Source organism: Vicugna pacos, chromosome 16 (assembly GCF_048564905.1).
Source record: "Vicugna pacos chromosome 16, VicPac4, whole genome shotgun sequence".
NCBI lineage: Eukaryota > Metazoa > Chordata > Mammalia > Artiodactyla > Camelidae > Vicugna > Vicugna pacos.
Window position 1 is genome coordinate 41,453,737 of NC_133002.1, and position 24,955 is coordinate 41,478,691.

At 36.6% G+C, this 24,955-nt stretch overlaps 1 protein-coding gene across 5 annotated transcripts in view; it reads left to right on the forward strand.

Annotated features, from left to right (window-relative positions):
• Positions 1–24,955, forward strand: part of NLK (nemo like kinase) — a 131,361-nt gene that overhangs the window by 82,086 nt on the left and 24,320 nt on the right. For all 5 annotated transcript variants that reach the window (XR_012059679.1, XR_012059680.1, XR_012059678.1 and 2 more), the window contains exon 4: positions 23,837–23,943. Coding sequence is in view for 2 of the 5 variants with exons in the window: in XM_031685309.2 (XP_031541169.1) it covers positions 23,837–23,943 (107 nt within the window). In the remaining 3 variants the exon portion in view is untranslated. The remainder of the gene's footprint in view (positions 1–23,836; positions 23,944–24,955) is intronic.

Genomic DNA, 24,955 nt, shown 5'->3' on the forward strand with positions numbered 1-24,955 from the left:
AGTGTATGACAACACAGGGAAGCTCACCTGAGCCTTGGTGTCCAGGGTTTTTACGGGGGCTCAGGGAGCCTTCGGGACTGACCTCAGCTACTCAGTCTCCATCCCTCCTCTCTTCTCACGGAGAGGTTGAACTAATACAGCTGGCCCAGGGCACCAGGCGAACAAAAACAGGTGTTCACCATAAATCACATTGTTAGTTTAAACTATCTGGAATGGCCAAAGCCCCAGGTATACTGACATTTTTATGAGTCAGGATATTGCAAGGGTTCAAAGGTTATTTCCCAAGAGCCACTCATGGGCCAGTCCTAAAGACTTTTGGAATGTATAGGGTTTGGCCAACCTAGATCTGCTGAGTGAATCCTTTAATCCATCTGTGGGGAAAGAATGCTTTCATATAAGATATCTGGTGAATATGAATATTTTTAACAAATGTCAAATATGTTTAGATCCTCTTCACTGAATTTAGATCACTCTTCACTGAATACTTAGCTAACTCATATGCATTTCTGTCTTACAGTTCAAGCATAAATTGTTTACATTAGGCATTAATTTTTTGTACTTGGGTCTGTCATTCCTTTTAAAACCCTATATGTTCTTTTATAAGCTAGGACTTTTCAGTCACTTGTTATTATTGGCCATAATTTGAGTCTGGGAGATCCTGGATTCATTATTACTTCAAAAATTTGCAGAGCAGAGGAAAATTTAGCATAGTTATGGTTTAAAAACATGAGTAGCATAGGTGGTATAGTAGCTGTTGGGAGCTGACTTCAGCCCATTTCATTAGCTAGCAGAATGTTTCTATGAAATTCCTCTCCCCAGAATTGTTCATGAATGTTTAAATAAAAAGCCTTTGTCATAAAATATTTGTGGAATCCCTTAGTATACCATTTACTTAAATGTTTTGCTTTTTTATTTAACTCTTTACTTCTAGGTTAGAAAAGCCTGTGCTTTCACAGTAATTAGCTGGCTACAGATGGGAAAAAAATCCTCAGACCTAAACCTCAATATTGTTGTTTTCTGTTGTATAATTTTTATCTATATGTAGAATGATACACAGAAAAAAAGGTATTTTACAGTGGTGGTGCCATTTGAAAAGCGCCAGAGCCTTTAATCATAAAAAGGAATTAAACCTGTACCTGCCACAGGATTGTAAAGACTTTTTTAGGAAGGCATGAGTACATAATACTAAAAAATTTGTGGAAACAAGAAATACCTTAGTTACATATATGTCTGCTTTTGCTGATTCTTTTAATACCCTAAATAGAAAGTTTTCTGTGTCCTGTGCTTTTTAATACAACTAAATATGTTGTAGCCAAAGCAAAAAGAAATTCTTTTCTCTCTGAAAAATAAGAAAACTTACTACCTAAAGCACAAAAATATTGAGGATTAATAGGATCTCAAGTTACTATTTGATTTCAACTTAATGTATCATCCATCTGTGTCAGCAGCTCCCTCTGTAGTATCTTTGAAAAATGGCATATGCATTACATGTGGTTTTAGATAGTGCTTTCTCTTTAAGTTGGAGGATTGTTGTATCTTTGCAGATTTTAGAGGGGATAATTTTTGAGTTTTAGATATATGATCTTGGAATTGTGCTTTGAAGAAGATATTTTTGAGGTCTGTTTGAGGCGGGGTTTTTTTGTTTTTTTTTTTTAGGTAAGTTCTAAGTACATATATTGCTGTGCATCTAATGAATGTTCTAATATTTAGTCGATAAAGGAGTCAGTTTATAGAGTCAAAAATATGTATTTATCATATTTAAGTTGTAATGGGAAAGAAATAATCTTTAGTAATCTTTCATTGAACATGTAGTACCATATTGTTACATTTTTTTCTAAGTTTAGAAAGTTGGGATATTATATTGCATATGTAAGTTTTAGCAGACAGTATTTTAAACCAGATCTTTTTAAAACTAATTGAATAGTTAATATCATTTTAGAAGATCTGAGGTCTATGAGCATTTTGATGTAATCAAGTGTAGAATAAGTGTCAACATGTGTATCATGTAGTTGGTCATGTTTTCCCCTGAAACTGTAATAAAATGATTACATCAGTGCCCACCAAAAATTTGGCTTGGGTTTTGAAAGACCGTGCATCTTTTGATAAATCCTCAAGTAACTTTTTAAAAGATAATGTCTAGATTATAACTGTTTATAAATTTCCCTACAGGATTCAACAGATTTAGCATGAGCCAGGTTTGGAAGGAACAATAAATTCTATCATAACCTCTATATCTTTTTATATTTTGTATTTTCATAGTTTTAAAATCTAATATATCCATCTAGAAAATATATTCTTTAACAATTAAGAAAGATTATATATTTCTCTGAACTGAACTTCTAGCCTGAAAGGATTACATTATTCATTTTGCACTTTGAGTTCCTATTTGGAAAGCTGTATGAAAGCAGTTTGGCACTTAATTACTTTGAGCCTACTGAAATTTAATCCAAGAGAAACCAGTTTCTAATTGTTTGATTGGAAAACATTATTTATCATGCTTCCATCAGGATTCTGGACTCTGTACATAAACAGACCCCTTCCCAGAAAGTACTAGGTTAGAAATTAAAATTTGGTTTGCTTTGGGGAAAGCTTATTTTTAACTTGAAACATAATCTTAGCATTTTATAGAGAATATGGATGGTACAGGTCTTCTGTGCTAGAAACAATCACAACCTAAAACCAATGGAGATGAGAAGTTTAATGGGAAGACTATGTGTCCCAGTTTGCCAGGACTCCTGGATTTTACCTGTTGTCCTGGTATAATTAAGTTTTTTCTTTCACTTTCAGAAGTGGCCCTGTTTGAATAGGTTTGGCTTGTACAGGCAGTGTTTAAACAGAAATCTCTTGTCATAAAGGCATCAAGAGAACCTACATGTCCATTTTGGCCAGTTTAAGTCCTTGGTAGGCAATAGTATAATTTTTGGCTCCCCACATGCAGTAGTTTAATTGATAGTATTAGTGTATTATGTTTTATAATTTAAAGAATATACAGTATGTGATTCCCTAGTGCTGTGAAACAGCTCTGTAACCCTCAGCGATTCCTAGGAGTCAGTGAAAAGTTAAGGACAAACAAACTGAAATGTGTATATGCATATACAAGTGCACTCTTCCTGCAATAACAGTACCAGCAAGGACCAGAAATCTATATCTTAGGAGTTTTGAAGATTCCTATATTGTTAGAATTTCCTCCTCATTTCTGACATAAATATAAATATCAACTATGTTCCTAGAACCAAGATTTTTTTTCTGTTTTGCTCATTGTTGTATTCCCAGCATTTAGAACAATGCCTAACATTATAATAGATACTAAATAAATATTTATTAAATGACTGAATAAGATAGTCTGTGCCTTTCAGGTTTGTAATCTAGTGAGAGATACAATTATATATATAATAATTGCAATATAAGTTGGAAAGTATAGTGATGGAAAAAAAAAAATCAGTGTGTCCAGAGAGCACTGGGGATCTGATTTTCACTCTTTCCCATTTTAGTTTACAAGCTGGATTACTTGAAAGCATTTGAAGATTTTAAACAAAAATTAAAACTTTCACTTACCCATTGTCACCAATTCTGGCTCCTTAGCCCTGAGCCTAGGACAGAGACATAGAAAGGCAAAACAAAGGAAAAGTTAGAACAGTCCAAGAACAGCAAAATTCCTGACTTTAACCAAAACTTTGCATCTACTCAGCCTAACTGATCATTTAGCCAAACATTGAGTGCAGCTGTGTATTTAACATGGTACTACTCTGTGTGGAGGTTATAGAGATGAATTGTTCACTTGTTTAATTTTTTTTAATTTAATGTGTCTGGCACTATTGTAAATACTTCATTCTTATCTCCATTTTAAAGATGAAGAAACTGGAGCTCAGAGAGGTAGATTAACTTAATCAAGGTCACTTTAAAATGACATAGCTGGGATTTGAACCCATGTAGGCTGGTCCAGTGGGCCAAGGGTGCCCATAACCCACTGCTGCCTCTTAATGTTTCCCTCAAGAAGAATGAAGTCTGTGGGGTAAAATAAGATGTAAAGAAATAACTATCATATGTGGTAGAATGTACCAAAAGAATATAGACAGGTGGTGTGCGACTTTAAAAGAAGGAGTCATTGCTTCACTCAGAAAAAACAGTAAGAAGACTTCATGGAGGAAAAGATATTTCAGTTGAATATTGAAGGAAGAGAAGGATTTGGATGAGTAGCATTGAGGAGGATGGATATTCCAAATGGAGGGAGTAAGTATTAGCATCTTTTAGGGAATGTCTAGAGTTTAGAATGCATGAATAATGAGAAATTAAGCTAGTTAGGGCCAAGTCATAGAGGGCCTTGAATGTTGATCTAAGGAATTTCATCCTTCTTCGTTACACATTTTAGGGTTCAGTGAAAGATTTTTGTGGTGAGGAATGACAGAATCAGAAGCATACTTTATAAACAATGAAGAGTTTCAGTTTGGGTGATAAGAAAGTTCTAGAATTGGATAGTCGTGGTAGTTGCATAACATTGTGAGTGTGCTTAATGCTACTGAATTGTGCACATAAAAATGGTTAAAATGGTAAATTTATTATGTACATTTTCCACAGTTTTGTTTTTGTTTTTGTTTTTTTTAAATACCTTAACAGGGACCTGACTATTGTGGGTTGAGAGGCAATGACTTGTGAAGGACTGTTGTGAAAGGACGGAAGGATTCTTGGCAGTTGACTGGGACTTTTTTAGCCTGGGTTGTTGAGTTGATGACTGGTTGGTATTTACTGAGGCAGGACAAGGAAATGAAGAAATCTGAGGGGCTACTGAGAACATTACAGAATGGCTGGCCATATTGGTAGAGAAGCAGCTGAAATCAGAAGAGGACTTGGTATACTCTGAGAAAAGGGAGAGGCAATAACCGAAGACAGGTGTTGGGATGACGGCAAACAGCAGGCTCACCGATAGCAGTAGCAGTAGTAGTAGTAGTATGGTTCGAATATGGCAATTGTTCCAAGAAAGGATTTGTAGTTACAATAAGTTGTAGTAGCTTCAGGATCTAAAGTAGAGCCATGCTTTGAGGTGGTTAAAGTAGAATAATAATGAAAGTCTTTAGAGTTAAAATGGTTGAGGATCTGAGGGCTAGAGATTATCCACCCTGGCTGCACACTATACTTACCTAGGGAACTTTTTAAAAAGTGAACATCCCAGAGATTCTGATTTAATTGGGAGTTGGATCCTGGGCATCAGTCAGTTCAGTTTTTTGTTGTTGTTTGTTGGTTTTTTTAAGTTCCCTCCAGTGAACTCAATGTGCCCTCATGGTTGGGATCCACTAGACTGAAGCACTGGAATGACTGATTGTCATGTGAATGTTGAAGTTACCAGTGACCACCTGAGAAGCTTTGTGTATGCAAATATAAACCAGCTGTTTGCATCCTCTAGCTAAGATCAGGATTTTGTAAAGGCTCCTAGAAAAGATAAGAGAATGTGGAATTAGCTTCCGTTTTACACACACACACACACACACACACACACATTTTTTTTAAGAGGTTTTTGAGCATAGCGATGGAACCAACCATAACCTGGAAAGGGTAGGAGAGGAGGCAGGTTACTCCTTGATGCTCCTTGTATAAATCCATTATGAATGTTTTTTGACAGCTAAGTTAACTGTGACTTAACTACACATCTTAATGAAGGTCAACACTTAATTCATTGCTGTTAAGCTTTAAGAAAATCAGAATATATCATTTTTTCTTAGGGCAAATGTTCTAACTTTATTTTTATTTGGACACATCAACAGTGGAAAGGTCAGGATGCAAAGTCAGGTGTCGAAAGTTTAAAGCTGTATGCCTTTGACTCTGGGCCTTGAGCTAATCACCCAAAATCTCTGCTTCATTCATTCTTTGAACAGTCAGCTTTTGATCTTATAGTAGAGTCAGTGTCCTGCATTGAAACCAAAGCATATGCAACCATGTTGGTTTTTTTTAACATGGTTTAAAGAGAGAGAGAATTTAATTAGTTTATGCCCAGTTCCATTCATTTAACTTCTTTTCCAGAGTGAGCATGAGATAGGAATCAAGAATGTGCTGTTCCCTCAGGTACTTTCAGCTCCCGTAGGCTTCCCATAGTGAGACCATTTCACCAAGCTAGGAGTAATGCTGGTGTTGAGAGAGGTCCTTTTATGTGGCATGACCCCTTAACACAAGCCAGCTGTTTCATATGAAGCTCAATCAAAGAAAAACAGCACTGTGTTCCAATACCAGAGAATACAGTACTGTTGAATTTAATAAGAGTTTGGTATATTGGTCCCCAACATGGCATCTTCCCAGGTGATTTTTTGTGAAACTCAATGTTCGTTTTATGCCTTAACTTTAGAACTTTACTCTCAGGAAAGAAGTACCAGCAGGTAGTGTAACGTATAATGGCCATTGTTGTTATCCTTAAGGAGTTCATGGTTCAAGAGAGATGATTGACAATTGTCAAATAATTATAATACCAGACTAATCAGGTTTACAATAGAGATATTAACCACATTTTCTTATATATGAAAACTGCCCTGCCCTCCTCCCCTCCCCCACAAAAGAGTTTGGAAGACTTACCTGGAACTTATAATTTTCATAGAATAGAACATTTTCACTAGTCCTTCCTGTATCAATTCATATGAGATCAATTACATATTAGTAGGGTAAATATATTTTCAATATTTCAGGTCATATTCTTACTTTTCCAAAAAATTTTAGGCAGTATCTGGTTTCTGTTCGTGGGCTCATACAACTTTTTGCATAGCTGTTCTAATGAAATAGCAATGTGGAACAATGCTAATAGGTGATGCATCTATACATTCTATGCATAATAGAATATTTGTTTAAAATGTTAGAAAGTGGTTACTGTGAACAAAAGAATAAGGCACTGTGTTGGGTCTCATATCTTTTCCCCCCAGCTTTATTGAGGTATAATTTGATATATGACAGATCTTGTATCTTGACAGAGGAGGCTGATCCCTTTAAATGGACCACCGTTTTAAGTTTCACATCTTCCCAACTGCCATAGAAAGTACTCAGAAACAGACTTCGGATATACCTCTTTTAGATCTTTCTTCTAGATTTTTCTTCTCTGTATTTTGAATCCTCTCTGCCCTTCATAACTATTCCTTTTAATAACTTTGCTTTTTAAAAATGTCAACCAAAAATGAACTTCACTGGTGATGGGTTGCGCTGGGTAGGTGTATTGAGGAAGGAAGCATCTGTAGCTTGGCATATTGAAGGAGGCTTGTGCTCCCTTCAGAGTGCTGTTTGTGGTTGTTTATACCGCTGATAGCAATCTGCTCTCAGGTTTTAATGACATCATTCTTGCAGCTTTACAATAGATCAGACTCGAATAAGTTGCTCTCAAGTTCCACTGGGCAGAAAGACATTTGAAACTAGACTGTCTGGATGTAGAAGTGAGTTTTCAGACCCATTAAGAAAGGACGGCTAGGTCTTATTCGAGGACTTATTGTCTTTTGGAGAAAGTGTTAGGATTTGTTGTATTGGCAGTAGGAAACATGGTGCAGTTTATATGACTGATACGTGCGTCTTTATCCTCTGAATGGATTAAGTGGTGATTGAAGAATTTGCCCCTTCTCTTCATTAATTTAAAAAAAATTGGAGAAGTAAAATGTTTCTCATCTAGATAGAGGCTCTTCTTTCAAATACTTTTTTTTTTATATTCAGAGAAAATAGTGACTATTTCAGTCATTTAATTCAGCTTCTGTTCTTGGCTCTTAATGCCTGGGTTTGTATATATGTGCATTTGTTTTGGACGGTTATGATGATGGAAGATTGGTAATCCCAGGCTCTACCATCTACATTTGAAGGGCACAGAGCTTGTCTTGGGCACTTCGGGAAGAAGAGAGCTGAGGTTTGAAATAACATCATATTTTCTAGGATGCTTTTTCTGTTTTATTGCATATGTGGTTATAGCCTTAGTGACAAGGACTCAGCCAACAGAATCTTCTGGGCCATGGCAGAGGATGTAGAATGACAGCTTTCCAGGGGTTTTTTTTCTTTTTTTTTTTTTCTCCGGTGGTGGAATGTGACTTTTTTTAAGTCAGTTTTAAATTGCAAATTAAAGGTATTTTCAATTTTTTTTATTTTTGACATTCTATGCAACAAATTAGTTACCTTAAAAAAGAAGAGGAATTTGCCTTTGTCTGAGAAAGAGATTGTTATATTCAAACATTTTAACACCGTGACCTTTTATTCCATTGATTTCTATAGAGAAGCACAAGCATGCTTCAGAAAAGGTCAGTGATTCTAATTGAAGCACACACAGATTTTTTTTCTAGTTGCAAAGGCACCCATGCTTTTTGTTGCAAAGAAGATGATAAGATTTAGGGCAGACCATTTGTTACAAGAGAAAGCAATTTTCTCTGTGATACATTGCTGTTTTTCTTTCATGTGGAAAACATTGTTTGAAATCAACAATATCCATAAACCAGATTTTCATTACCCATGCTATTTAATGTCCTCATTTTGATTTGAGGCAGTTACATATCTGAGCTCTAGGTTGAAATCTCTCTCCTATGTGGACTTGATTTTGGAAGAAAAAAATGTGAGGAAAAAGATACTATCAAATCTCACATATCCATGGTTGTGACATTTTCCTTCCAACAGGAATAGCAAGATTTTAGAATTAGTGCTTAATGTGGGTTTAAGCTTGTTTTAACTGTCATTCTTGGACTTTTCATATAAGAGAATCCATGGCTTCAGAAACCAGACTTGAGTGCACACTATAGTTTATTAAACCAGAAATTCACTGTATCCTTTTGAGAAAATTACCTGATTTTCATAATTTTTCCAACTCATGTTCATGAAGATGAAGACTTTAAAAAAAAATGGTTGTAGAACTGTTGACCCAACATGGCTCCTACTTGATAAATATTTAATATTGCAAGATTTCTTTTTTATAATCTGGCTTAGAATTGGTCTCTGTCCCGTATGAAGTGGAAGAAAGAATTGTCTAGTTTTCATTATCTTAAGTCAGTAAAGACTGTTTAGGGATTAAAATTGTGGTTTCAAAGCTTTCTGTCTATTCATTCTGTAGAAAATAATTTGATACAGCAGGTTCTCCATTTTCTTCTCCCAATCCAGCTAGACCAGATAATACCCTTATTTGGCTGTGAAAGCTTTTAACACATCATTAACAGTTTTTCATACAACATCAGTTGCTCACTGCACATAGAGCAATAAATGTGTTCTCAGGCTTCAGTTCCACTGAGCAGGCAGATCAGCCCACTATAGTTCTGAACTCTAGACGGCGAGTTTTTGAACCTGATAGGTAGTTGTTTTACATAAGACCGCATCACAGATTTTCACACATATACACAACTTGAGCTGTCCAGAATAACTAGCTCTCTATACTTAAAGTGCTTATGTAGCAGTGCTTTCTTATGACATATTTGCATAACCCTTATCAACAGCAAGCATTTATTTGTAATAGTTTGTAAATTCCCCTGGTTCTTACTGTCTCTATAAGCTGAGAAATGAGTCAGCTTTATTCTTTTTTGTCTGAGAGGTGGGAACAATCTAAGTCATGGACTGATTGGCAAGGCCAAACATGGGAATGTGAAGAGTTGATCTTCATTACATATTCTTAGAGGATTGTTATATTGGGAAATTGACTAGTACGTGTCTCCCTTTCTTCTTACAGAGCCTTTATGGCTTCTCCTATACGTGTTCTTGGTATTGGAGCCTAAACAGCACTCTAAAATCAGTCCCCTTCTCCATCATACTCTAATTATCCGTTAGTTCTGCTACCTGACAAGAGCAGTATTGAGTTTAGTGACGTATTATCACATCAAATGAAATCATGTGAAATGGGAACAAGATCCTCATCCTCCGTTTATTTCAAAATTCTTACAGTCAGTTCAGGGCCTATCTAGTCAGCATTCTGTTAGCTTGAGGTAATAGAAAATCTATTGTAGTGGCAAAGAGCAAGGAGCTGGAGTCAGACTACCTAGATTTGAATCCCAGCTTTTCTTACCATCTGTGTGATCTTGGGCAAGTTACTGAAGCTCTCTGTGCCTCAATTTATGGTTAATGAAATGACAATAATAATGGTACCTCACAGAGTTATTTTGAGGAATAAATTGAGATTATTAAGTAGACTTAGAACAGTGCCTGGCACTTAATAAGTGCTATAAAAGTAGTAAGAGAAAGCCTCATAGAGGAGGTAGAGTTTAGTGAAGCTGGAAGACAGTAAGAACTCCTATGAACTTTGTGATGCAAATAAAGTATGTCAAGCCCACTACCAACAGATGCCAGTAGCAAACAAATGGACTTTCATAATGGCCCGGCAGTAACAAAGCTAGCCTGTTTATAGAGAGGATTTTTTTTTTAATAAGATGTGAACTGTTCATGAAGAATAGGTTGTCAACCTTAGTACCTCATATTCCCTCACCTGGTCTCCTCTTCCCAGAAAGTATATTCTGTGTACAACTTGCTAGCACCTCCAAGCCTTCCATCCAGACTGCATCCACATTATGTCTTTCTTACTGCTTTTTCTATTACATTAACCAAACCTTTCTTATTAATTAGAGAGATAGGACATAATTTCCTCCTTTAACCTGCCATCCCAAGAACCGCTTCCCTTCTTATGCCCTAAAATAGTAGTCACATCTCTTAGTAGTAGTCCCTTCCTGGCTGCATAAAGATTACCTTGGCTTCAGTGTATTAGCAAATCCTGAGGCTGTTTTAAAGGCTTGTTTAAAGTTCGAACTCTCAGTTGGAATTTTTTCCCTCTGCTTTGAAGAGAGTTGCTATAGTTAGAGGAACTTATTCATACCAGCTCTTTGAAACACCTGTGTTTCAGGTGAAGCCAAAAAAATCTAAAGAAGAATCTAGTCTTTTCACCTCTATTACAAAATAAATATACCTCTAAAACTTCCCAGCTGGTGGGAATGGAACGCTGCCAGGCCTCCCAACTATTAGAGTGTAATAGTGAATAACAACAAAGCCATACCTAATTTGAGCTCCTGAAAAGCCTCATAACCCCATTATCATTCTCTTGAACTGCTTAGCCTTCTGGTTAACCTTCTGATGATTAGCCTCGTGACATATTTAATTCAGGTGTGAGAGTTTAGGGACACTCATAGGACTATTTATTTGATCTTTTTGTCCTATCCCACTGTTCTGACTTTATTTCTATTTTTTAAGGTTGGTAGATACCAGAGAGAATACTTTGTTACACAGAGACCCGGAGGTTTCAAAAGCCACTAAATACATCAGACCTCCCTTAATTGGAGGATATGGGGAAGCAGTTCATAGACCCGCTGAGTCTCCTGCTACTAACTCAATTTATTCGAGGGCAGTACTTCAGGGAACTTAATAGACCCACAGTACACTAGCACAAATCAGTATTTTAGCCAGAGTACAGTTTACTTATATACTACTTATTATTATCAGCTTGCTCTCTATAATGTATAAATATCATTATTAAATATCAGGAGCACTGAATTGTTGGTGATGGGTTTAATAATTACGTATTTGACAGTTTTCCACTTACTGATATATCACTTGGAGGTGACATGAGAACCAGATGGCAGGTAATAGGATTAGGTTGAAGCAGCATTTTTCCAAAGAAAATATGATACGCATGAACCAAGCAAAGTTGTTTCATGTGTGTGTTGTTTGGGATATATGAAATACTAATCAGTTAGGGGATACCAATCTGATAGCTAATTTTTACCACCCTGAGCTCAAGACTGAAGAAAACTTTCAGGTTACCAGAAGCCCTTTACCAAACCCAGGAGTGCCCTGTGTGGAGATCTCATGGAGATTAGCACTTTTAATTGTCCCCCCTAGTTTCCATTCTGTCTAAAACCAACCGTAGTTCTCTCTCAAAAATAATATGCTTTATGCCCTGTAGAAAACTTTTCTTAGTCTAAAAGAAGAGTTTTTTGTCCTCATATGAAGGAATGTGACTAGCATGGATGAACATACTCTTTTTTGGCACCGAAAAACAACAACAACAAAAAAACACATGAGACCCCATTAATAAGAAGTGGGTATAATTTTCCTCTTAAGCAGTCACATCCTTTTAAGACTGCCTGATCTTTCTTTTGAAGATCAGTACATAGAAGGAGCCTTTTTAATTGGTTGCCTGTTTTGTGTGTGTTTTACTTCAATCCCTTTGGCTTTTTCCTGGGGGAAAGTGTTGGAAATAAGAATACAGTCCACATGTATTCCTCCTGTAACAGTGATGATGATGGTAGCAGAAGCTACCACGTAATCTGTGCTCCCTACGTGCCAGGCATTTGTATGTGATTCACATACAATATCTAAACCCTGGCAGTAACTCTGCATAGTAGATATCATTGTGCCTATTGTATAAATGCAAAAACAAACTCAGAGAAGTTATTTAACTTGCCTAATGTCAAGCTAGTATGTGACAGAGTCAAGATTTTAACTGGGTCTTTGATTCCAAAGCCTACCCTACACTGCCTCCCACTGCCTAAATCCATTTAACTCCTCATTTAAAAAATCTGCTCTCTTTTCAAGTAGAATGATTTCGTTTACCTTTTTTGAGGCTTACTTCATCTTTTGAAAGACAGAGCACAGGATAACAGCAAAAGCTGGCATCTAGCTCCAACTCTGCCGTGTATGAGCTGTGACCTTTGGCTTGTTCCTTCACCTCTCTAAACCTCTCCACCTGTTTGTATAATGGGAGTCTTAATGGGACTTACTCCTTAGAGTAATTAGAGGTAGATAAGGCAAAATGAGTTTAAGCTGGATGCCTGACACAAAATTCTCAACAAATATTAGCTATTTTCTTTTTTGATCAGGTTTCTGTGGGCATATACATTAAAATATTTCTGCCCTCTTCTTGTTTTTTCCTCCTTTTTTTACATATCAATCTCAGTCTTTTTCTAACCTCTCAAATGTTGCCTTGCATTCATCCATCTTTTTTCTCTATTTTGTCATTGAGTTAGCATGCTCTCTACACCCTCTTGGTACCCAGTCAGTATTTATTGATGCTAATGATGCTGGTTAAACAAAGATGCTGTTGGCAGCAGTCCTGCAGCCTCTGAGACTGCCTGAATAATCATGACTTCCTAAAAACAGAAAAGGACTCAATCATCTTACTCATAATTGAAGGTCAGAATTTGGTGTCAGCATTTGTTTCTGTGGTGATTATGTAGCTTTTTCTACAGAATTACCTTTGACAGTTGGAGTAGTCAGGCTTTCTGCCATGAGTCTGATTATCATGCATTCTTAAATTACTTCCTAAAATAGACACAGCAGCATCAAGGTGGGTTAAACAAATATTGATCATCGTACAGATTTGTTTAATTGGAGCAAGAAGTCAGGGGAGGTTTAGCATTAAGGGGTAGTTGGCTGCCAGGCTCTATCTACATTAGTTTCCTAGTCTTCTTGCCCATAATCCCTTTTTGCATCAAAGAAAATTGTACAAAACTGTTTTTAATCCTAAACATGCCTTTCTGGTATCTCTAGTATAGTCCCACCTCACTTCTTTGATCCTCAGAAGATTTTTTCTTTTTGTTTTTTCCTGCTTTTTCCTCTGTCCTCCATGAACACATTTTATTCCTCAGCAACCTTTGCAGGAGTCTAGCATGGTGTCTTGCATAGTATATTTGGGCACTGTGCACTGACAGCTCAGCTGTTGACAACTGATGTACATTATTCTAAAGAGCATCACATCATTAAGGTTGACATTATAACTCGTTAATGGTGACATGCTTCCATAATTTCAATATCTAGATTTTTTTAATTAAAAGAAGGAAAGAAATGGGAAAAAAATTAATAAAAAAAGAAACTTTTTAATTAAAAAAAGAAGATTGTAACCAAAAGCAAATTAATACCCCATCTGTGGCAGATTTCATTTAGTAGAAGATAGAGATTGTGATTTCTTACCAGACCTAATGATTCCCAAACTTATATTTTCAATTTAGACCTCCCCACCAAAGGCCTTTCCTATATTTCCAGCAATCTCTAGTTCAGACTCTTCCCCCATCTTGTCAAGGGCTTCTACCCCAACCCTCTAGCCAGCCACACACAAAAGGTTAGTCAGGGCTTCTATTTATGTATACACACACACATGCTGACTTTTAAACTTCTTATCCATTAAAGGATATATAAGGAATATAATAAGGCTATTCAAGTTAAGCATATATGATTCACAGGTACAGGAAAATTTTTATTGAATTGGCAATTTTAGTTTCATAATTTGACTAAAGGAGGATGAATGAAAGGAATAAGAATTGAAGGAAGTGAATACTCAGGAGGTAGAAAGAGAAAGAGGCAAGTGCGAGATAGGACGACTTGCTGCTATGATTTTTTAACCTTTGTATATTATTTTTCAGGTGGTTGCGAAAGGAGTATTATTATTTAGCCTGTCAACCTGACATGCCTTTACCCCCAGCCTAGGTCTGTTATATAGGAATAGTCCCAGGATGTTAAGAGGATTCAATGAGGTGACTGTTAAAAGTGACACATAGTAGGCTCAAAAATAATTTTCAGCAAACTGACACAGTCTCTCAGCAAACTGTAGGACTATCTTTTATTTGAGGTTGTTGCAGTTCAAGTGCTAGAAGAAATGACCAAGGGTACTTGCGTGGATTTGGGCAATCACTTCAGACATCCTCAGACTCAGTTCCTTCCAAAAGGAAAGACTAAAACTCAAAAAGAGAACAATTAGTTCTCTAGAATAATCTACTACTTGTGCTGTGAGAATTCATAGAGATAATTCATATAAAGTGCTTAGAAAATGCCTGGCATGTAGAGAGAACTCGATAAATGTTAATTGCTTTGATTTTTATCATTTCTCATGTGTTGTTTTTTTTTTAAAAAAAGGTGAACTGTTTTAGGAAACCTAATGTTAGCATGTATGTGGTTTTATAGATAGAGGTAAACTGCCAATTATAATGTGTATCTGATTAGTTATTCAGTAGGAACTGAAAGAATCTTGATGGTTTCTCACATGTTTAAAGGTTTAAAGCTGTTGGAATTGAGCAATTCTAATAATTTTGAGATTTATTTTTTTAGAAGAATATCTCTTGGTTGTGCTACTTTTTCTTATTCCTGTTGGCTGTGTGATGGCAAGTCTGGCATATTCAATCCCAAAGCAGTGCCTCAGGGGCTTTATGAGATTAACAGCTGTAACAGTGTTGTGATCTTTGAGCGAATCTGTTGTAATTGCTTGTTTAATTGTCCATCTCCCTTGGTGTGCTATAAACTCGGTGAGGGCAGCGATGCTCTTGTACACCGTTGTATTTCCCGTGCCTAGAACAGTGTCTGGCATATGCTACTATTCAGACTATTTGTTGAAGAAGGAAGAGAGTGACTGCCCACTTGAAGACACATGGCAAGGGAGGGATGCTAAAAAGCCACATCATGTAGTACAGTATTGAATTTCTGATTTTTGTTTGGAACCTAGTTTTTGCAACATGCAAGTAATGTCACTTTCATGAGTTTCATTTTCTCTCTCGATGTTAAAGTGAGGCAAAAACTTCATGGAAAGGGTCAGACTTCAGAATCATTACAATCTGGGTTTGAATCCGAGCTCTGTGCCAGCAGCTTAACCTCTCCCAGCCTCGATGTGCTCATCTCTTAATAGGAATAGTTACAAATTAGTGAGTATCAAATGAGGTGACATCAAGTGGCACTTAAGTACCTTCCACAAAAAGTCTCCTTTCTCCATTTCTTCTCCTTATAGCACATGATTCAAAGTATTTCAGCTTTTCTTTATTTCAAAGTAATCTGCATACCGTGGTGGCACTTGGTTAAGAAATGGGAAGAGTAGGCAAGCTTTTATGGGAAGCAGCTTGGGGTAGAGAGAGCACTGGAGTAAGAATCAGGAAACCTAAGGTAATTCTGGCTTTTTGCAAACTAGAAATGTGACCTTGAGTAAGTCATATAACCTCTCTAGCCTAAGTCTGTGTTTCTGCTAAGTAATATTCCCTATTGACTAATAATATTTGAAGAAGCAGCAAAAGGACTATTTTTCACCCAATTATATATAAAGAAGCTTCTGAAGTGTGAATATTGCAAACACACACACACAATTAACTCTTTAAAACGACACAGAAACATTTGTGTCTCTTGGGCACCTGAGGCATCAAGAGCTGCCACCCCCCACCCCCTGCATTTATAATTGTTAATTTGCATCTTTCGTTTTTCTGAAGCAAATCAGTACATTTTGAAATCCATATTTCATGGAACTACTTAACTAATTGCTGCAATCAGCAGCAATTTATTTTATAGCAGGGTTGTTCAGATCGCTCTGAGGTTGGCATACTGTACACAGTATGTTTTTTACAATCATATTTTTAACGATGAGTTTTAATAGGGGAAAATGGTTAATCTGCTACTATTCTCCAGAAAGTCCAACTTTGGTCCTGTATTTTACCTTTACCCAATGGCAACTTAAAAGGCCACAGCAAAGTCATTGACCCAGTGGGTGCACCAGCTGTTGGAGAGGCTGTCCCATTTAGAAGGACCGGGAGAGGGAAAGAGCACCCTGTTTTTCCTCTTGTTTGGAGACCCTCATTAAATTACTCAGAAACAATAATCAGATAGCTGCTGTTCAAGTTAATGGCACCTCTGAGTCCCTGTCAAGAGAGCTTTATTTAATGCGCAACAGACCTGGAGTGATGCAGGTGCCTTTTCAGGCCCTCATTTAATTTAAGCTGCTTTAGTTGGCATGGCAACTAGTTGAGACATCTGGGAGACATTATGCCGGGGATTGAGACATCAGAGGATTTCTGCTAGAGCAAAACAGAAACCTTACCATAAGGTGGTGTGTGTTGCTTCTAAATTTCTGCGGCTATGTTGTTAAACCTCCAGATTCAGGAATTACATTTTCCAGAAAAATAAAAATTAAAAAGGTTGGCCTGGTCGCTGGCTTATTTTCTGTAAAGAAAGAAACTGCTATATTCACTGGAGTGAAAAATACTTATTTCAGCCCTAAAGAATTTACGTTGCTAACCTAAAGCTTGACAAAAGTTACTCTCTGCACAGTAGCTGTTTTAATCACTTTGTAGAAATCATACATTTAAAATTTCTTGGTCTTTTATGTTTAAAAGATATTAGATGAAGGGAAAGCCTCTCTACACAAGGTAAACAAAATGGTGAAGGTAGACAGGGTTCTATGTAGTTTTGCCCTTTATTTTCCGGTTAAAATTAAGAGTTTATTAACCTGCCCTCATTCTTTTTTAATGCAGCCTGTCATCTTCTCAAGAAGCAGAGATATGAAAGTATGCTTCTTTGAAACTCTCCTTTCTTAAATATTATAACAGGAGGTTGAATGAAATTTTTTTTTAAGTTCACAGATTCTGAGGACAGTAACACAGTAATCTTACCATTTGTGTTTAGCAGAGGGAATACCTGCTGGTTTATATTTTATGAGAAATATGCATATATATATGTGCTCTTAGTATGGAAGAATTGACTTACCGTTTGAACTCATGCTTTGTGTTCATTTTCAATGCCTTGCTTTTCAGCTTTTTGATATCTGGTAATACTTTGCCCTGTATTAGGTTGAACCATATGAAATTATTATTTTTGTTGGTCAAAATGGTCCAATATTGTCAGTTCAAATCCAGTAGGTCTAGGGTAAGCAACAGCCCAATCTGTAATGCTAAGTGAAACATAAGAATTTTTTCTGAAATGAATAATTATAAGATATCTGGTTAGAACAGTACCCATTCCAGCCAGACAATGTTTTCCTTTCCCCTTTTCTTTGAAAATGTAATCACTGTTAGAAGAAAGCATATGACATTATTTCATACTTATTCTCTGTTTTTGGCTTTTGTATCAGTTTGTTCCTTTTATAAGTCAAAGCAAGTTTTTCAAGTGCCAGCACTATGAATTCAACCTGATAACTGGAAAATTAAGATGTTTTCTCTCTGCTGCTTGCATGCATACCAACTGTCACTACTAACAGTAAAGAGTCTAGCATTGCATCTTGGCTGCCTGCTTTGTAGATGTGTGAGACAGACTAGGATATAACCTGCTCTTTACTTCCATGCAAGAACTTTACAGTCCTGGCAGGAACAAAAAAATTGTCAATAAACTCAGAAGTCATGACTGACATCCCATATAGAAAAGTGCTTCATAGGCTCTTGAGGAGTTTTTTTCTCCTGAGTAAAACCTCAGGTTGACAATACTTAATACAGGGATGGCAGTTATCAAGTTTTTCTGGTTTTGTTCTGTTGTTGTTTTCCTGTGTAATGTTGCTTTGTTTTCATCCCTTGCAATTTCTGGAACCAACTCAAGAATATTAAGACTTCTGATTATGGCTTAATGGTGCAAATAGAAGTTTTCTCCTGTCTCTACCCTATGATTAAGATTTCCTGGTGGGAAAACATTTTTCAGTGTATACAAGAGGGTTGATTTCCTTAATATGGAAAGCACTCTTACAGATAAAATTATCACTCCAGTGGAAAACTGAGTAAAGAACAGAAACAATTCTCTCTCTATCTCTCTCTCTCTGTCTCTCACTCACTCTTCCTCTTTTTTTCTCTCTCAAACTCATGCATACATATGGTCAATAAACATGTAAACAGTTTTTAACATGAAAACACAATTGGTAGAACACAAATCTTTACTGCCAGTCCTTCCTGCAGTCCTTCTAAAATATCAGTGAAGGGTTAAAAACTTAAACTAGAAGAGGCAGAAACAGGTTGGTTCTTGCTGTGGAACATCAGAGCCACTCAGGAATTAGAGGTATCAAGTATCTCAGAAAGTAGGAATGCAGGTAGGCCTGGACACAGAATTGGTTGCAAGCCTGGGTAAGAAGCAGTAAGATGTTCAGATGTTCAGATCTTCTCCTGTTCCACAGACGACTAAATAAAGCTTTATTCCCTGGAGACAGCATGAGCTGAACTATGGTGTCTTTGGCCCCTTCTCTCACTCATATAGAACCCTGGCAGCCTAACCTGTGCCTTCTAACATAGAAGTTTGGAGGGCTCTTCTCTAGAGAAATGGATTAATCCAAGAGAGAGGATCTATACATAATCAAGGATCCTTTATGAAACAAAACCATAAAGCTCTTTGCCCTCCCACAGAACTATATTATGGTAAAAAGAAAAAATAGTAATAACCTAAATGTTCATGGATAGGGGACTGCTTAAGTTGTGACATATATAAAATGGAATACTGTTTAAGCACTTTAAATGATATAAAAGAATTGTATACCATGGAAAGATGTCCATAAGATATTTTAAATTAAAAAAAAAGTATGATATGATATTCTTTGACACAATAATTCCACTTCAAGGAATATATCATTAGGAAATTATCAGGTTCCTAGAAGGCTGTATATAGAGGATATTTATCTCAGGGTATGTGAAGTAGAAAAAAATTTTTTTTAGAAATAACTTGGATTTTTACCAGTGATAGATTGGTGAAGTGAATTATACATGTATCTGTATACTAGAACACTATACAGACATAAAAATTCTGCTTTTGAATATTTAATAACAGGGGAGTGCTTATATTTTATTAAGTTAAGAAAACAGGCTGCAAAGCCATATGTATACTATAATCTCAATTTTAAATATACATACATCTATGAACACACATTTTCATGAAGATGTTATAGGTTAGTTCAAAGAGGTAGGATTCTAGGTAGTTTTTATACTCTGGCTTCATTGTATTTCCCTAGTTTTCTGTGATAAAGTTTTGGGGGTTTTTGTTTTTTGGGGTTTTTTTGGAAAATGTTTAAATCCTTAAAGTAGAGACAATAGTATATCTATGATATACACAATACCCAACTTCAACAATTACCACTTATTTCCTCTATCCTTTCTTATTAAGAGGGTGGGGGAAAGGAAAGTGGGAATATTTTAAAGTAGATCCCAGACATCACATTGTTTTACCTAAGAATACTTAAATATGCATTTCTAACTGATAAGGGCCTTAAAAACATAACCATCACATTATTATCACACCTAATAAAAATAGGTAATATCTTAGTATCTGTTCCCTGGTTGCCACAAAGATCTCTTTTTTAATCAGGTTTGTTTGAATCAAGATCTAAACAAAATCCATACATTGCATTTGGTTATATCTCTTGAGACTCTTTATCCCAAGCATTCCTCCCTTCCCTTCCCCTCACAACCCTCCTCCTTTTTCCTTTCCTTTTCTTTTTTTCTTGGTCACTGATTTATTGGAGATATTTTTCCTGGAGAATAATCCATATTGTGTGTTTGGCTGATTGCTTCCTCATGGTGTCTTTTGGTTTTTTATTCCCCATATTTCTAGTAAACTGATCATTAGAGCTAGAGGATTGATTATATGGTTTTTTTAGACATGAATACTTTATAGGCACTGGTGTGCAAATCATAGGGACATAATATCTTGTCCCACAGTAAGTGCTGCTAAGATTGAGTTGTGGATTTAAGTGATATTCTCATCTCTTTCAAGTGGTTTTAGCAGCCGTTGATAATTGGTACCTTAAGAGATTGCAAAACGGTTGTTGTTTCTCCCTATTCTATCATTGCTTCTGCATTTATTAGCTGAAATTCTTTTATAAAGAGTGCAGTGAACATTTAGTATATTTCATTAGGTTTTAAAAGTACAACTCAAAAAAAGAGAAGATAAAATCCTTAATTGTGTGGGGCCATTGAAACAATTTTAAACGTAGTCAATTCCAGGTTTCACTATTATGTAACCTTAGGCAGGTTACTGCCTTCTGTTAGCCTCAATTTCCTCATCTGTAATTGGGGATACCACTACCTGTCTTGTAGGATTGCCATGAAAATTAGATGAGATATTTGAAATATTTAGTCAAGTGGCTGGTACCCAGTAGATGTTCTATACATATTCATCCATTCATCAGATATTTATAGGAGACTTAGTAGGCATTTTTCCTGAGAGTTTTGGATAGATTTGTGAACAACACAGACAAAAACCTTCAGCCTCACGGAGCAGGATTAGAGAGACAGATAAACATAATAAGAAAATTATGTAGGATAAGTACGAAAGGGAAAAAGAAAAAGTAGAGCTGTGCAAAGGGGTAGGAATTAGATGAGGAGTGCAGGATGCACTGTTAGAGTGGTCAAGGTGGGCCTTGATCGAAAGATAGGATTCAAGCAAAAACACAAAGGAGGTGAAAGAGTTAGCCAACTAGATGTCTGGGAAAGCACAGTCCAGGCAGAGAGAACAGCCAAAGCAAAGGCCTAAGGTCAGTGTGTGTCTAGCGTGTTTAGAGAATAGCAAGGAGGAGAGAGATAGGAGGTCCAAGAAGAAAGAAAGCCACATCATTTATGGCCCTGTCAGGACATTTTAAGGACTTTGACTCTAAAAATGAGAAGCTTTTGCAGAAGAGTGACATAATCTGGCTTTCATTCTAAAGGATGATTATGTGAAATGCACCCAAAAAATAAGATGAATTGATGAATGGAAAGAGCCATGGATAAGTGTGCACTAAAGCAAATAGGACAGAATGTGAAGTATAGAATCTAGGTGGTAGGCATACATATGGTGATCACTGTTTAATTCTTTCAAGTTTTCTGTGTGTTTGAAAAATTTTATAAGAAAATAAGTTTTAATTATTAGGATGAAAACTAATTCTAATCTTGATAATAATATTATAATTTAGCTGATGTGTATCATTTTATAAAATGATTCTAACTTGTTGCTGAAACTGTCCTATAAGGAAATGCTACGTGCCAAATCTTATTTCCCAACTAACTTTCATTATGAAGTAGAATGTGTTTCTTTGGAAAGAGCCTGGTTAATAAAGCCTAATATAAAAACTATACCTAAGAGTATAAAAACCTTAAAAATTATATTTTCTATATATAATAAAGCTAATGTCAATATGTAGGCAAAAATACTGTGGCTTCTGTGCTTTAGAAATCTAGGGGTCTTGGGCCAAAGTGGTAATAGTGGACATGATAAGAAGTGGTCTGATTCTGTGGCTAAGTTTTGAAGAACCAACAGTATTTTCTGATAAATTGGAGGCAGACAGAGAGAAAGAGAGGAATCAAGGATGGCACTCCAAGGTTTGTGGTTTGTGGTGTGAGCAACTTGCTAGAATAATAGGTTTGTTGTGGGAAAGCCTGTAGCTAGAAAGTATGTGGTGTGGGAAGGGTAGAGAATACATCTTGGAAATGTTAGTTTGAGATGTCAGTTTGGAGATGATGAGTAAACTGTTTGATATACAAGGCTGGACTTAAGGCAAGAAGATTAACTAAAATATGGAGTTGGGAGTCATTAGCGTGGATGTTATTTAAAGTCAAAGGATGGGATCCAATTACCTAGAAAGTGAGTTATCAACAGAGAAGAGGACCAAGCCCTGGGGTGTTTCAACATTGAGTGTTGGGAAAGAAAACCAACGAAGGAGTATTGAGAAGAAACAGCCAGAGGGAGAAAGAAAGCCAACAGCTGGGTGTCCTGCTAGCCATTTGAAGAAAATGCCTCAAGGATGAGGGCGTTTTCAACTCCATGTTATGTGTGTCGGGGTTATCAAATTATTCATTCTCCCTTTTTCTACTTGTTTTTGCTAAACATTAAATTAAGTGTTTTTAAACCCTTCTCCCCAAATCATGATCACTTGCTGTAGTGAGATCTTGTAAGAACCTTTTCAAAGCTAAGTTCCAAAGCCTGACATCACTTTTATTAAAAAAGTTTTGAAGGCAGACTCCTTCTTATCTTTATATGCCCAGCATTTACCCTTAAAATGAGCATGTAAGTGCTGAAACAAGAGGCCCAGGACCCTCTTAGCTCATTTATAGCTAATGCTAAGCATCCCAAGACTGCAGCCTCTTCTTGAGATGACCTGTCTTCTAGGACTAGCTATGGGACAGGACTAGTACAAGAGGTGTTTCACAGGGTATCAGATGGTTTGTCCTTTCCAAAGCTTCCATAGGCTCTCTCTGGAAGAAGTTTAGGACCTGAGGAACTATGGTAAGAAAGCAGAATAACTCGGCCACTTTTTGTCTGCTTTTCCCTGCTTTCAGTTGCACAGGGCCAAGGAAGCCTTAGCGTTTCACTCAGAATGTGAAACTAACTTTTACAAGGTGTCAAAAGAATTTGAAATCTAGCAGGAGCCTCTGAAAGTCAAAGGCCCTCACCCCTTGTCTTAAGGAAGGTTATATTACTTAAATCATAAAACTCACTCAAGCTTTTTAGGACTTCTTAACTGAAGGCAGGGTAAGACATGAATCTGTCTTTTTCTAGGTAGAGCCAAAGACAGTGCCTCCCACATCTCTTGCTCCCTGGACCCTAGCCTTTGATCATCTGCCTAGTGTTGACTGAGCAAAACCCTGAGGATATAACAGAGTACAAAGTCTAAGAAGCTTAAAATTTAGTGAGGAAGGTATAAATGTAGAAAAATTTAAGTAAAAGAATTCAGTTGTGAAGACTGTAGAGAGATGTGGATTTGAACTAAGCATTTTACACATTTTTAGGAGTACCATACTTTATAAAGTAAGTTAAGCCACAGCTGATGGGTAGGCTGACATTTTTTCCATTGGTGCCATGGTGGCTAGGGTGAGGCCAACAGCCCTCTCTTGTTTGGATTCAGAGGATGCTCCAGGAACATGTCTGAATAGATCCTGAGATTGTTTGGCCTCCATACTCTTCCTGGCCTGGCTGTCATTTAAAATATTTACCTTTATTTTTCTCTTTCATAATACTAATTATAAGAAAGTCACTTGGTTGTTTGCTCCTGCTAACTTTTAAAAATTCTTTAATTTTGGCAATGTTTTATCTTGTGAGGGCTGGAATTCTCACCTCTGTCACACTGTCTAGAAGTTTTCATTCCCTAAGCTTTTTCCAGCCTTAAGAACAGAAGTTATTCTTTAGACATGGCACCTACTATGAGGGGTTGGGGGCTGAATTCTCTGAACTCTCCTTAACTTAAAATCTCAAGATACGTTGTCACAGAATTGATGCAGAGTGACCTACATAAAATTATCGTCTCTCCTCAGCCACTCAGCTCAGATCATGTCAAAGTTTTTCTTTATCAGATTTTGCGAGGTAAGATTTACTTTGAAGAAAAAAAGGTAGTGTCACTGAATAAATGAAATGTTTTGTTTGAATTTTAACTAATTTGACCTCTCAAGGTTTACTTCTTCCCTAACGACTTTTTTTCTTTTGACCAAGGTAATATTTAATAATCTCTATAGTTGATGTTAAATAAGAGGCTTTTAAGGGTAGCCAAATGGTTCTTATTTTCAACGATGGAAAAGGCCTTGTCTAGTTCATTAGGCAGCCAAGTGGGTTAATCTGGGGAGGTAAATAAGCGGGATGGTTTGTCAAGCAGGGATGCTTTGTCACAAAGTTTCCACTAAACCGCCTTTAGTAGGAGTACGCGGCTGGCATCAGATGACAAAACTGAAAAGTAATAGTGTTCCCTATGAATGATATACATTCTTCAAACCACCGATAGGTGAGCCTGGGCAGAGTGTTGGCTGGCATGCCTGAGTCCACCTCTAGAAAAGCAAAATGACTCTTAAAGCCAAAAAAGCATGAAGGAGACTGGTACAAACAATCAGCTAATTCTCCAGGCTGGCTCATTGAAGAACACCGATTTGATAGAGAAGCAATTTGGGCCAATGTTGTTGGAGCTGCTTCTGGCCAAAGGGTGTATCCTTCAGAATTTTGCCATTACAAATGGAGAGTTATTTAAAGCTGAAACAATTTTCTTACCTAGTAAAATATTCCCCCCTCCCCCCGCCAAAGGATTCAAAGAATTAAGACATTCTCTATAAAAGAATTAAGACATTCTTTATAGAAATTGAAAAGCATCTGCCAAAAAGGTTAAAACCCTTACAAAATATTAAAACTAAAAAGTTCACCTTCTGGGGATGTGGCAGAGGGAAGATATTGGATATCAGACTTCTTTTACACTTGTAAAAAAAAAATGTGATTTGCTATATTTTATTCAAAAGACTCAGCCTTTAAGTTGTGACCTTTATCTAGCAATGCTGAAGCCCACAGTCTTTTATGATTTCAAAAATATTATTAAAGTAATTAGTTGCCAATTAAT